The following is a 14,157-nucleotide window of genomic DNA, read 5'->3' on the forward strand; positions in this document are numbered from 1 at the left end:
GTGATAATAGCACAAATGCTAATAGCCTAATTCATAGCTCCTTACAAGTCAGATTATTTGCACAAGTATGAGGCTCATTTTGGCCAGCATGATTAATCTTTGAAAAGATTTTAATTTCGCACAAAATAATTACCAAAGCTGATTTGTCTTTCCTCGCCCAGATCAAGTTCAATCAAAAAAGAATGGCTTACTGTTGTCTGCACTGCCAGTAAAACTTGTCAGTAGTGTTTTTAAAATGACTAATAAATGAGAACTAGCACCACCTTACTCATGACTTTTGTGCCTTTTCATGTCTCTTTTTCTTAAGTAGCACAGGTATATTTGCAGCAATAGCCAAAAACAAGTTGTATGGGTCAAAAGTGTTGATTTCTTGAAGATACTTTGTAAATTTACTACCATAAATATATGAAAACTTAATTTTTGATTAGTAATATGCATTGCTAAGAACTTTATTTGTACAACTTCAAAGGCAATTTTCTCAATATTTAAATTTTTTGCACCCTCAGATTCCAGATTTTCAAATAGTTATATCTTGGCCAGATATTGTCCTATCCTAACAAACCATACATCAATGGAAATGTTTAAATCTCAATTTTAAATACTGATTTTGTGGTCCAGGGTCTCATATGTATTTCTATTATGCATTTTGTTATATATTTAATTCGCTTTTTAAAAACATACACTGTATACAATGTAAATATTTCCTGGATTATTTTAGAATCATATTATTTTCTTTCTTTCTTTTGGTTTTAAACACAATGACAACATACAGCCAATGGTTTAACTTTTTTGAAATAATATCACGTTTTTTGTCACTTAGCATAATCATTATACAATAAAATATTTACCTACCTTTGTATTTTAGGAGGGGGTCATCATATTTAAGGGTCCCTGGAATCGGATTATTTGAAAACCCCTGTGTTTCACAGCTAAACTCATATTCGGAGTCATATCTACAAGTCTCCATTATTAGAAAATGTCATTTTTTTTATTTTCAGGTCTCTAAAAGTTCTTTTCCATTATTTTTTTATTTTTAAATAGAAATTCCAACAGTGAAATATGTGAAAAAAAAACTAAAAGTTAATAAATCATTAAATCCTAAAGTCAATGGAAAGTAGCCTACCATTTGGTGAAGCTGCATGGACCAGAAAAGCAGTCAATTTTAAAAATTAAGATTTATATACCATCTGAAAGCTGATAAATAATATTTCCATTGATGGTATGGTTTATTAGGATAGGAGAATATTTGGCCGAGATACAACTATTTGAAAATCTGGAATCCGAGGGTGCAAAAAAATCTAAATACTGAGAAAATCGCCTTTAAAATAGTCCATGACCTTTACTTAATACCCTAATGATTTTTTGGCATAAAAGAAAAATCGATCATTTTGACCCGTACAATGTATTGTTGGCTACTGAGCATATACCCGTGCTACTTAAGACTGGTTTTGTGGTCCATGTGCACATGGATATTTGATTCCAGTGATAAAAGCGTCTGAAAAAGATCAGAAATTAGTGCCTTGGTTAAAAGGAAAATTCCTGCGCCCTCTTTCTGCCACTCGTTGTATGGCAAAAATAAGGCATTTTCGGAAGGAACCACTGCAGCCACCTAATTGCCTAAAAATGCATTACACGAAATAAACAGTTAAATTAACATTACCAAACACTAGTTGTGTCTAATAGTGTGTACGTTTCAATATAATATATTTACATCTCATTTTCGCTCAGGACGTGCACATCATCGCCTGATAGATGTCATGCGGCCCCTATTAGAAAATCAAAAGTGGACCGATCCAGTAGTATTGAAAGCAAAGCTCATCGCGCAGTTGTTTGTTTTCAGTCAGCGCAGTAGCAGGGCGGAGAGGAGAGGCACGGAGTTGTGTAACGGTTACGTTTTTAATCTTCATAGCATCTTTCCAGCCTCTTGCCATGGCTCTGTGCAGCAGCGTCGGAGCCTTGGCGTTACCCAGCGAGCTTATCGTTCACATATTCTCCTTCCTGTCAGACCGAGACAAGCTCCGGGCCTCGGCCGTATGCTCTCGCTGGAGGGAGTGTCTCTTTTACCCTGCGCTGTGGACGGAGCTCAAGCTGCGCGTCGGTGGCGGATCGAACGGCGGCGGATCTGGATCAGAACAAACCCCGCGATTAGAGTTCCTTATGCGCAAGTTCGGTTCGTTCGTGCGGGAGCTGCAGCTGGAGTTCGCCCCGCTGGACGGCTACTTAAGCCCGCTGCAGCATGGAATGGAAGCCGTCGAGAGCAACCCGCAGTTCGCGAAAGATGCGATGGTGACATATTTGGATCAGGTGTTGTGTGTGCTCGGCAGTCTGCGTAATAACAGGTATATGGATTTGGCCACGGTTTGCATGCGTTGGTGTTGACATTACACCCCCTTTCTGGCTGCATTGCTTTGCTTACATTTGATGAGCACCAGCAGCCAGCCATAAACAAACCCTGCGCATTACGTAACGCTCATGTCTCAAGCATCGCATGGCTGCCTGCTTTGTGCCTAACCAAACTGCTATCACTTCCTAAGACAAGCTAAACTAACTAGTAGCAATTTTTGTTGCTAGTATTGTATATTGCTAAAAATACTTCATTTACTAGTAAGTAATCCAATAATGACTCACTATTTTTACTCAGCCTCACTAGTACATCTTCAATGTATCCTAGTACTAGTCATTGTTCCGATGGTTTTGTATTTTATAAATAAACAAATAAAAATATATTTTTATTTTAAAATACAATTGAGCTCTGGGGGGCATCTGTGATTCAGATACCAATTTTTCTCTTTCAACTAGTCTGTGTTCAAATAGTTGGTACCTGTTCATCTTTATTTGCTTGATTTTACTAGTATCTCTTTTTAGACATTAGTAGCTGTCCCAGTTGTTAAAAGTGACTTGTTTTTGTTGATTATAATTTTTTACTTGTCCCATGTAATAATTAGCCAGAATGACAAATTTATAGTTAGATTAAAAATGAAGTAAGAGTGTGTGTGTGTGTGTGTGTGTGTGTGTGTGTGTGTGTGTGTGTGTGTATACACTGCCTTTCAAAAGTTTGGGATCAGTAAGTATTTCTGCTTATTCTGCTGATAAATGCTGTTATTTGATTTAAAAATACAGAAAAAACTGTAATATTATGAAATATTATTGCAATTTAAAATAGTGGTTTTCTGTTTTAATATACTTTAAAATAGAATTTATTCTTGTGATTTAAATGCTGAATTTTCAGCAACATTACTCCAGTCTTCAGTGTCACATGATCCTTTAGAAATCATTCTAATATGCTGAATTATTATCAATGTTGGAAACGGTTGTGCTGCTTAATATTTTTTGGGAACCCAGGATACTTTATTCAGGATTCTTTGATGAATAAAATGTTAAAAAGAACAGCATTTGTTTAAAATGGAAATCGTTTGTAACAATCTGTACAACCATTTAAAAGTTTGGGGTCAATAAACTTATTTATTTTTTTGAAAGAAATTCATATTTTGAATCACTAAGAATGTGTTGAATTGATAAATAATGCATATCAAAGACTTATATTGTTAGAAAAATTACTATTTTAAATAAATGCTGTTCTTTAACTTTATATTCATCAAAGAATCCTGAAAAAGATCAAGGGTTCCAAAAATATTATGCTGCACAACTGTTTCCAACATTGATGATAAAAGTAATAAATCGATTAGAATGAAATTAGAATGATTTTCGAAGAGTGGTGTGACACTGAAGATTGGAGTAATGATGCTTTGCATCACAGGAATAAATTATATTTAAAAATATATTTGAATAGGAAACTATTTTTTAAAACTGTAATAATATTTCACAATATTACTGTTTTTTTCTGTATTTAAGTAAATGCAGCCTTGATTAGAGTAAGAATAAAGACATTAAGAATCTTACTGATCCCAAACTTTTGAATGGCAGTGTGTGTATATACATATGTATAAATATAAAAAAATCCTTAATTTTAGCTATTGCAGCAATGTTTGTACTATACTAAATGTATATTAAACTGGCCAAAATATATTATATTATTTATTCAGTTGCAACTAGATTAACATAATATATTTTAGTATATAATATATTTAAAGTACTAGTACCTAATAAATAAAATAATTACTGTAACTGTAATACAACTGAAATAGAACAAGTGGAGTACATTCTAATCTTACGCATTTGTCCTTGTTTGATGTCAAAGTTTGCAAGTTGTGACTAGTAACAATTGTTTTGGACAGATTGTGATTGCAACTGAAAAACATTTTAGTTACTTTTGAAACTAGTCTTGGAAAGAATAAGCATCTTAACATAAAATGCATGCCAGTTAGAGTAAATGTTGAAACTTCTAAACTTCTAAACTCCCACAAGCCTTACTGCATTGTTAACATTCTAACAGAATCTTTAGAATCTTACAAAACAATGTTTGAACAAGACTGGCTTTGTGTTTCATGATGTTTCCTGATGCTGATTGTAACCTACAATTCTGTTTATGCACAATAGAAAAGAACTAGAAGGACTCCTAATCCAGCACCTGCCATTTAAACAACAGTATTTAGTTTGTAATGTGCAAAGAAGAGAAAAAAGAGCTGAATATAGATACTTTGGTGTAGTGAGAGTTTAATAATTGGTTGATTCTTTGTATCAGACACTTAAACGTAAGTTTAATACAGAGTCTGTAGTGGTAATAAAATGACACTTTCATGAGATGATCTTGAAGTTTCAGGGACAGTGTTTTTGTGTTGTGAATTCCAGTTTGGTATCTTAATGATTAAGACCTTATGTGATATCAAGTCATATTTGAATTGAGAATGGACTATCCGATGTCTGTCAGTTTGTTTGCTCTAGTTTGTTTACATTTGCAAGCTGCGACACTCACACTTCCTCTTTTTCCTCTGTAGAAACCTCCAGAAGCTGAGTATCTATGGGGACACATGCATTCTTCAGGATGATGGCATTTTGGACAGCTCTTACCTCAGCCAAGTCGACCAAGGGGGCAAGAAAATGAAAGAGTATGTTTTAAAGCTATCTTTCTCTCATGTTAACTGATTGCAATCTGATATTGAAATGGCAAACTCGGCAGAAAAAAATCTAATCAAGGAAGCTGGCTTTGCAGATATTCTAACTGTCTTGTTAGGTCTAGGTATAAGAACTAGGCCTTTAATTCGAGTACTCCATTTAAAAAAATCCTTGATTGCAATTTGCCAATGTCGGGTAACCGGCAAAATGCCAGAAGCGGACTAGAATCTATGAAATGCATTTTAAGACCACTTTCCAAGGCTGCGTGATATATTAAACCCATTTAAAAAGCATAATGCTAAAGTAAATTCACAAAAGCTATGATTAATTAAATAAATATATGCAATGTAGAGTGACTGCGTTAACGGTAAATGCTGCTCCGCACAAACTGTTATCATTTATGTGTGGAGTGTCTCTGCATATTATTGTGAGTTTATTATAACGTTCATCTGGGAACGCCATTTCATCAGATTTGTAGGGTAAACCATTTATAAACCTATGGAAATATATCATTGTTTCTCAATATGCTAACTGTTTGTCGCGATTACAAAATAACACATTTTGATGTCCACATATTCAAGAAATGACAGTGACTGTAGCATTACTGTAGTAAAGAAATTGCTAAATATTAAAGATTAAGTGGACAGTTGAATTAAATGTCGTTTAGTCAATATTAAACAATGATTAGATCTGCAGTAAAAATGTGAAAAAATTGCAGTCATTTGTTATAATGCGTAATGTACATCAGTTCTATCTTTTATAATGCATTATGTATTTTTACAGCTTTGTTCCATTAAACCATGTGATTACTTGCTTTTGATACTTTATTTAAACTGATTATTATTGACTCATTGCTATTATATGCATTTTAAGTCATTTTAAAACTTATTACATTACCTAATTAAAGCCTCTTTTTATTACCACAGAAACATTAATTATAATTATACGATTACTCGATTAATCGTCAGAATAATCAACAGATTACTCGATTGCCAAAATAATCATTAGTGACAGCTTTAATAGGAACTTAGTCTGTTTTGGATTGATCCATGAAGCAGGTTTCATTAGATCGTGCTGGTTTTAACCCCTTTTTTTTTTTTTTTTTTTTTGAAGAAATTAACAAAGTTCAGCCAAATAAAGTTAGAGTTTTTAGCATAAATGGACTGTAAAAGCCATAAATGTAGGTTTACAATAAACACTTCTCATTATGAAAATAGCCACAGAAGCTGGCATGAACTTAACAAGCATTTGTTTTGGGCTGTGTTTAGATTTGAATACTAGCATATTGAACACTGTATATGCTGTGTACTTTTTACTGTTTAAAAATAGTATTGCTATTGGAAACAATGGCATGTTACATGTCATTTCTACATTTTATGTAGAAATGTATGTTTTAGCATTTTTTCAAAGGTTTATACTCACCAAGGCTGCATTTATTTAATAAAAATACAGTAAAAACAGTCATACTTTAAATTGTAAAAACATTTCACATTAAGTTTTGTTTTAATATATTTTAAAATGTAATGTATTCTAGCAAAGCTGAATTTTCAGCAGCCATTACTCCAGTTTTCAGTGTCACATGATCCTTCAGAAATCATTCTACTATGCTGATTTGCTACTTAAGAAACATTTTATCAATGTTGAAATGTGTGTGGTTTTTTTTTTTTTTAGGTTTCTTTAATGATTAGAAAATTGGAAAGAAAAGCATTTATCTGAAATGTATTTTTATTTTTTATTTTTTGTCAAATTTATGTCTACTGTTATTTTTAATTATTTTAATAATAAATAAAAAATTCCTGATAATTTACTCACCCCCATGTCGTCCAAGATATTCATGTCTTTCTTTCTTCAGTCACAAAGAAATTACGTTTTTTGAGGAAAACATTACAGGATTTTTCTCCATATAGTGGACTTCAATGGATTGAAGGTTAAAAATGCCATTCCAATGCAGCTTCAAAGGACTCTAAATGATCCCAGCTAAGAAATTATGGTCTTTGTTATCTAGCGAAACAATTGGCTGTTTTACAACTACAAATGCTCATCTTTTCTAGATTTTTGTAAACACCAGGTCAGTACTTCTGCAGCATTGTAGGACTATTTTTGAAGTCGGAGGACAAAATGAGATGGGAGTTTTTTGAGATACCCTAACTGTATTGAACTGGAGTGCACAGAAAACGCAATGTGCATCGCAGTGCTAGACAAGACAAGCATTTGTGGTTAAAAAGTATATAAATTGTAAACTGTTTAGAAAATAACCAATGGTTTCGCTAGATAAGACCCTTATTCCTCGGATGGGATCTTGAAGAGCCCTTTAAAGCTGCAGTAAAACTGCATTTTTAATCTGTTGAGCACCATTGAAGTCCACTATATAAAGAAAAATCCTGGAATGTTTTTCTCAAATGTAATTTTGTAGCGACTGAAGAAAAAAAAGACATTAACATCTAGGATGACATGGGGGTGAGTAAATTATTAGGGAATTTTTATTCTGGAAGTGGAGTAATTCTTTAATGCATCCAAAAGTATTAACATTTAATAGTAAAAGTGACTGCCCTCAAACTTCTGAATGTTTTATGTTTAACTTTAAAAATGACTTATTGGAAAGATGTATGATTATTTAAAATGTGTTCTACTTAAACCTGTTGTTCTAGGATCCAGCAGTTCTTTGAGGAGATCCTGTCCAACAGCAGGCAGTTGAAGTGGTTGTCATCTGCGTTCATGCTTGGTGTGGTGACCCCCTGCTCTCTAGCCTCGCTCTCCAACCCCAGCACCAGCTCCCTCGAGCACCTCAGTCTAATCGACAACCAGCTGCCCAGCCTGATTTCCACCGTCGAAGTGGAAAGGCTCACTAACCTGCGGTCTCTGTCGCTAGACTTCTGCGATTTCACCACAGACATGTGCCGGCTCCTCGCCTGCGGTGAGCGAGCGCCCCTCCACCGCCTCTCCCTCTTGCTCAACGGCGCTGCTTTGGACGTCAAGCCTTTGGATGGTACCGCCACCGAGGACGACTGGAAAGCCCTGGTCCGTCGTAGCACCAACCTGCGCGTCTACATCATGGGGATGGATGTGTGCAGCCAGGACCTTCTGCGTGTGCTGAAGCCCAGCGTGCCCCTGGAGCGGATCCATCTGGATAGCTACAGCACACTGGTGACTGATGGGGTTGTGGAGCTCATCTCACAGCAGTACCATAAAACCCTCAGCCACTTCATCTTGATGAGAGACGACGCTGGATTCCCAGACCTCAGCGTCAACCGCAACGAGGACCCGCTGGTTCTCCTCGTCTGGCGCTGTGTGCACCTTGCTGTTTTGATCATTCATGGTAGGTGGACATTTTTAACTTTTTCAGTTGCCTTTGGCAATTCACTGATTTGAAACGTGGGACAAAACGGACTAAAGTTTTTTGAAAATACTGACAAAACAATCATATTCAGAAACGAGTGTATCACAGTGCTTTTTAGATTTTGAATGCTTTTTAGATTTTATTTTTTTATTTATTTTTTTTAGGTCAAGTTTAAATGTTTTATATATAAAAATACAGCAAAAGCAGTAATATTGTGAAATATTTTACTATTTAAAATTTTAATATACACTACCAGTCAAAAGTCTGAAAACACTTCTCTTTGATTTTAAAATGTAATTTATTCCTGTGATCAAAGCTCAATTTTCAGCATCATTACTCCAGTCCACAGTGTTACATGATCTGTCAGAAGTCATTCTAGTATGCTGATTTGCTGTTCAAGAAACGCTTTTTTTTTTTTTTTTTTTTTTTTTTTTTTTTTTTAAATCAATGTCTAAAACAGTTTAGTACTTTTTTTTATTTATTTATTTTATTTTAGGATTCTTTGATAAATAGATCCAAAGATCAGAATTTATCTTAAATAAAAAGCATTACAAACTATACCAATAAAAACTTTGTAATGTTTTTTGAGCAGCAGATCAGAATATAAGAAGGATCATGTGACTGGAGTAATGATGCTAAAAATTTAGCTTTGATATCACGGGAATAAATTACATTTTTAAATGTATTCAAATAGAAAACTACTTAATTAGTAAAAATATTTCTAAACTTGACTTTTTGTTGTAATTTGGATCATATAAATGCAGTTGTGTAAAATGTAATACTTTTATTTAGCCATTTTGCACTAAATTGATAAACAATTATCACCCCCATTAAAAAAATCTTACTGTTCAAAAACTTTTGACTAATAGTGTATGTGTAACTATTTTTAGTAACTGTTTACTAACTTTTTTTAATAGCTATAACTTTTTTTAATTTATTTTTTTAATGATGTTTCAGCTCTGTAACCATTTTTCTAACTGTTTTTAAATAATTCCCCTCCTTTTAAATCCGTGACATTAGTAATAACAGCAGGAAAACAAAATGGCTCCTGAATTTAAAACCTGAGCTGGGCAACATACTATTTTCTGTCTGAATTTAATTTGAAATTACCCTGTAATCTCAATGTATTAATTCATCAATCTGAATAATAAAATTAAAATATTAATAATGCATTTTTTGAGATGGGAGTACACATTGTTTTTATGTAAATGTTTTATGTTTTTGCCATACTTGTTGTCTGGCTTTAATCGTTTCCCTTGCTCCACAGGCTACACTGTGTGGTCGCACAACCTGGTGGCCATCTCTCGCCTGCGTGGGTCCAACCTCAAGGTGCTGGAGGTGTCCGAAGAGAGCATTGACTTTGACCCGGACCAGTCGGTGTACATCGAGGGCGACCCCGTCCACAATCTAGTGAAGGAGGTGTCCCTGGGCTTGGGCCGCGTCTGGCATCCCTCCATGGACAACAGCGTGGTCCTGAACGAACCCACTCAGCACTTCCACCGCGAGATGCAGAGTTTCAGCGCGGGCATGTAGACGCACCACGGGCCCATTACCAAACGCCCTCTCTAACCCTGTGCTTGGTGATCTTTCACTAAATGGGCCCTTCTCATTTTACATATTGTTTTTTTCCTTTTGCTTTTTGATTTTGTTTTTGTTTATTCTTGTAGTGTGAATTTAATCCTTTATATGTGCTGTGTTTAATCAGTATTAGCTCTATATTTATATCTATATCTATATATCCTGCTTATTACTAGGAAAGTAGAGTTGGGTATTGGTTTAGTAGCTAATTGAGTGAATGCTAGAGAGGGGCTTTTATACAGCTAGCTTACAAGTTGTACAGTGAGTTGTTCATTCTCTCGCTTTGTCTGTTTGTTGGTTTCCCCCTAGAAAGTGTGGAGTTACCTCAAACTATCAGTTGATCCTTCTTGGCTTCTGCAACGACGAAATCCCACGTTCACGTTGACCTTTTTATAGGGAGATTAGTCTTCCAGCCAAGGGACAGGACTGATCCACAGCAGTTACGACCCTTCCTCTTTGTTCCCCAGTATGTAATTGTGATTCAGAAACGAGGATTGGTGGAAACGACGTGTTCGGGACGCAGATCCCGCTGGTTTTTCTCAACCTGGAAGTAGACGCACCTCTGCTGGTGAAACCAATCGTAGAGGTTCTCAGTCTGGTGTATGACACCTGCATGCTGACCGCCCTGCAGCACAATATCTGGGCCCAGCCATAGGTGTTTTGTTCTTTTTCTTGTGTGTTGTTGTTGTTGTTCTTGTTTTAAGAAATCCTTCCCGTCTGTCTCAGGTAGGCAAACATTATATGACAAGGAAGATGAAGATGAAGGTTATGATATTTTGGTAAGAGTGAAAACAATCAGCTGTTGCGTCAGTTTTAATTGTTCTTCTCGAGTCACAGTTGCCTTGAACTCCCCCTTACTTCTTCATAATCAATGTGTTTATGGCCTCGGGCTCGGTCGGTTTCGGAGTTTACGTCGTCGTAATTCCCTACCGAAGTGCGTCAACTTCGGATTGCATCCAGGCCGTGGTATCTCATCTGTAAAGCATTAGTTGGCGGGAGACAGACGTTTGCTTGTTCCATATCTCAGGATTCCTGCACTTGCGGTACTTTTCCAGTCGAAAGCTTTTGTTGAAGCTTCGTTCAAAGGTTTGGCGTGCTCGAAGGGTTTTTGGAGGAAAGAGAGCTCTTCCAAAAGAAGTTGCTGGTTTTATTTTTTCTTCCTGTGTCTATTTTTCCCTAGTTTAGCAATGTGCTTTTACATATATTGTCTGTTTGCTTTTTTTTTTTTAAACAAAAAAATCATAGTTGAAGGAGGTTGTGGTTGCTTGCATAGCTGAAAAAAGTGAATGTCAAACTAAGGCCTTCTTGAAAGCGGCAGTGTTTTTGCTCTGCAGAATCCCCTCTTTCGTGAGCATATCTTTATTTTGTCGTGCTCGGATAACCAAGCAGAGTACTTTTTAAAACCGTTAAGTTGCCTCGCTAACCGTTACTCTGTCAGGCCTCAGAACTTCCTGTTATTTGGCGGTATCGACTACCGAAGCCAAACCAGGTTTGAAATGGAAGCCATCGCCCCAATCTTCCTGGAAGATCTGCGCTTATGACAAAAACAACGTAGAGCCAAAGCAAACCTCCGCGGCATGAAAACGATCTTTATATGCAAAGTGAGGGGCAGTTTAGCTTATGATCTTGTTTGTGGTCCAAAAAAAGGTTTGAAGCAGTTAACCAATGAGGTCGAACAACTCTAGGCACGTGCACGAAGGGTTGACGTAGTTCGACATTTTATAAATGTGAAGCAGAGATCTAGCTTGACTACATGTTGACAAGTTTACAACCTATTGCGGTACCCACGTCAACATTGGTGAAAACGGCAGATTTTCGTGGTTGGCGGCACAGAATGCAAAAAGGGTCTAAAACCTGTTCAATTCACTCCCTTTTTGAAGAAACCACATACTAAAAATGCTGTTTTCAGGTGCGTTGACATGGGTGCCAAACATGCTGTAATGAATATGTCGGAATGCTCTTAATCGTGTGCCAGTTGTGGGATTCTGTGTTTTTTAGTTCATTTCAACTTAGTACAGCACCAAAAAAATGATTTCAATAAGTTTCAATAATAATTCGGAGCTTGTACATCGATTTTGACGGAGAACGACAGCGTACGACACGTTACAAACTGCTAAAGCATTCATACCGTGCCTAAAACCCAGAATAGCTTTCATTTCAAACCCGCGTCACCGTACGTTCCCGGTCGACCAAGCGTTACAAAGACATAGCATCAGTGTTTTCGTCTCGTTTTTCTTTGCAATCTCTCTGTGTGCGTGAGTGTGTCGTGTAAACTTTCAAAAAGTGCATCCATCAGAGAAGGAGGTGTGTGTTCAGTACAAAGCGTACCACTTCCTCAGCAGTGAACAGGAAACAGCTATTCTCAGGGTTACTGTTAGACGTGTGGAGGAAACAAAAAGAGTCTAAAAAGAGTCCAATAGCTCAGGCCTCTCACCATGAAAGTTTCCATTTAATGAAGAATCTTCTCAACAAAGTCACTGGATTTAACTACTTCTGTCAGCGCATCATCTGCGTCAGCTGCCAAAGATAACGGTGATACGACTCTTTCTTTCGAAGTGCCCGCATGCTGGCAGAGGGCAGGGCCAATGGCTGATGGGCCGAGATGTACTACTACTATCGTATTACGACAACTACTATTAGATAAATGTACTAATGGTTGGACTTGGTTGCGGTGGTCCACAGCTGTGCTGTGGCTTTGGTCAACATACGTTAGATCTCTCTTACAATGCACCTGTTTCACTGTGAAGAGTGAATGTAATTTAACTATTGAAAATCAAGGTTGGTTCTATCAGACCTATAAGCTGCTATGAGACGTGTTAGGAACATTCCACTGGGGAGTTAAAAACAAACTAAAATGGCCAAATGTCTGCATGAGATGATTATTTTTTTACTCTTTTATTCTGTTCTGTTTCGGTTCGGGCAGGGGCGGGATCCTGGAATCAGCGTTCGACTGGTCCTACGATGAAATTCTTGAGCCATTTGAGAGCGAGCGTAGGTTTTTATTCACGATCGATGCGACCAGTCGGTTGTTACAACTCAGTTGGATCCCTAGTTTTTTCCTTTCGGAAACGTTATATGCATTTCACAATCTCGTAGTGAGGAGAAAGAGGGCTGCTATGACCCCATCTGAGACGGTCAGTGTTTTACAGCTTTTATTTTCTGACAGCTACCTTACTGATTATCGACCTCACGCCAGCCTTTGGTCAAAAGCGAACAGTCCGAGCAGGTCCGAGCTCAACGCGGACCTCTCTTTCTCTCTCTCTGGTCGGCTTGCGTTAACGGCAAAGTCAAAAAAAACTATGCAAACGGAATGCATACGATCCAATGGCTCTTGTTTTTTTTTTTTCATTTCTTTAGGTTTTCTTTTCTTTTTCTGTCACTCAAATGGAAATAACCTAACTTGCAATGAAACTTGGCCTTATTATTGTTATTATTATTGTTTTAAGATCTTGATTCTTCGGAAGCCAACTCAGTTTCAGGGGCGACCGTGGGTTACAGACATGGTCTCTATGAGACTGGCCAGAAGGCCCCAGTTATAAGTGGTACGAATGTTGTACATTTGTTTAAAATCAGGACAGTTTGCAATAAAGAAGTGGCCATCATGGGGCACCAGCAGTGCGAAGACCACGCTGCTACCTTATAAACTTTACGGGGAGTTAAATAAAATAACACAAACGTGCATATGCGTATATATAGATCAACGTATATACTTTTATGCAACACATGTCCGGGTTCTATTTATGAACATTGAGAAAAAAAAAAAAGAAGTTTATAAGCGTTGTTGTTTTGCAAAAATGGTTTTACCATCTTAAATGTTTAATATTTGGGCAGGTGTGTTCTGTCTACTTTTTTGTCTCCGGTGAGCACATAGCATTGGATTTTATATGTACATCTGCAAACAGGAAGTACTCTGGCACAGGTGTGAACATGCCAGGTGGGAAGATTTTAATGAGAAAAAGTGATCTTGAGGTTCCACGATAAAGAAGGAAAACCTTTGAAAAACTTAACTGACAGATATTGGGTAAACCAGCCGAATGTTGATTTGAATTAATGTTGAACGAATGCATTTTCTTTTAATCGGTAAAATAAAAGCATAAAAAAACAGTCTTTTCTCTGTGGTTTTTTTTTTTTTTTTCCACCCTTTATGCTTCACAATGGGAGGCTTAATGAAAAGTAGTAGGTTTTCATGCTTTTTAACCTTTTTACAGTGATTACACCTAAAGGAGTAG

At 36.6% G+C, this 14,157-nt stretch overlaps 1 protein-coding gene across 1 annotated transcript; it reads left to right on the forward strand.

Annotated features, from left to right (window-relative positions):
- Window positions 1-1,851: 1,851 nt before the first annotated feature.
- Window positions 1,852-14,032, forward strand: fbxo33 (F-box protein 33). Its single transcript, XM_073827141.1, has 4 exons — window positions 1,852-2,339; window positions 4,896-5,006; window positions 7,662-8,329; window positions 9,618-14,032. The coding sequence occupies exons 1-4, from the start codon at window positions 1,930-1,932 to the stop codon at window positions 9,881-9,883; spliced, it is 1,455 nt and encodes a 484-aa protein (XP_073683242.1). The 5' UTR covers window positions 1,852-1,929; the 3' UTR covers window positions 9,884-14,032.
- The last annotated feature ends 125 nt before the right edge of the window (window positions 14,033-14,157 follow it).

This window comes from Garra rufa, chromosome 21 (genome assembly GCF_049309525.1).
Source record: "Garra rufa chromosome 21, GarRuf1.0, whole genome shotgun sequence".
Taxonomy (NCBI): Eukaryota; Metazoa; Chordata; class Actinopteri; order Cypriniformes; family Cyprinidae; genus Garra; species Garra rufa.

Excerpts from the sequence above, each read along its gene's own strand:
- fbxo33 (XM_073827141.1), top strand. The coding sequence starts at position 1,930 with ATGGCTCTGTGCAGCAGCGTCGGAGCCTTGGCGTTACCCAGCGAGCTT. Across the intron at positions 5,007-7,661 it reads GGGGGCAAGAAAATGAAAGA|GATCCAGCAGTTCTTTGAGG; the intron begins GTATGTTTTAAA and ends CTGTTGTTCTAG. Across the intron at positions 8,330-9,617 it reads TGCTGTTTTGATCATTCATG|GCTACACTGTGTGGTCGCAC; the intron begins GTAGGTGGACAT and ends CTTGCTCCACAG.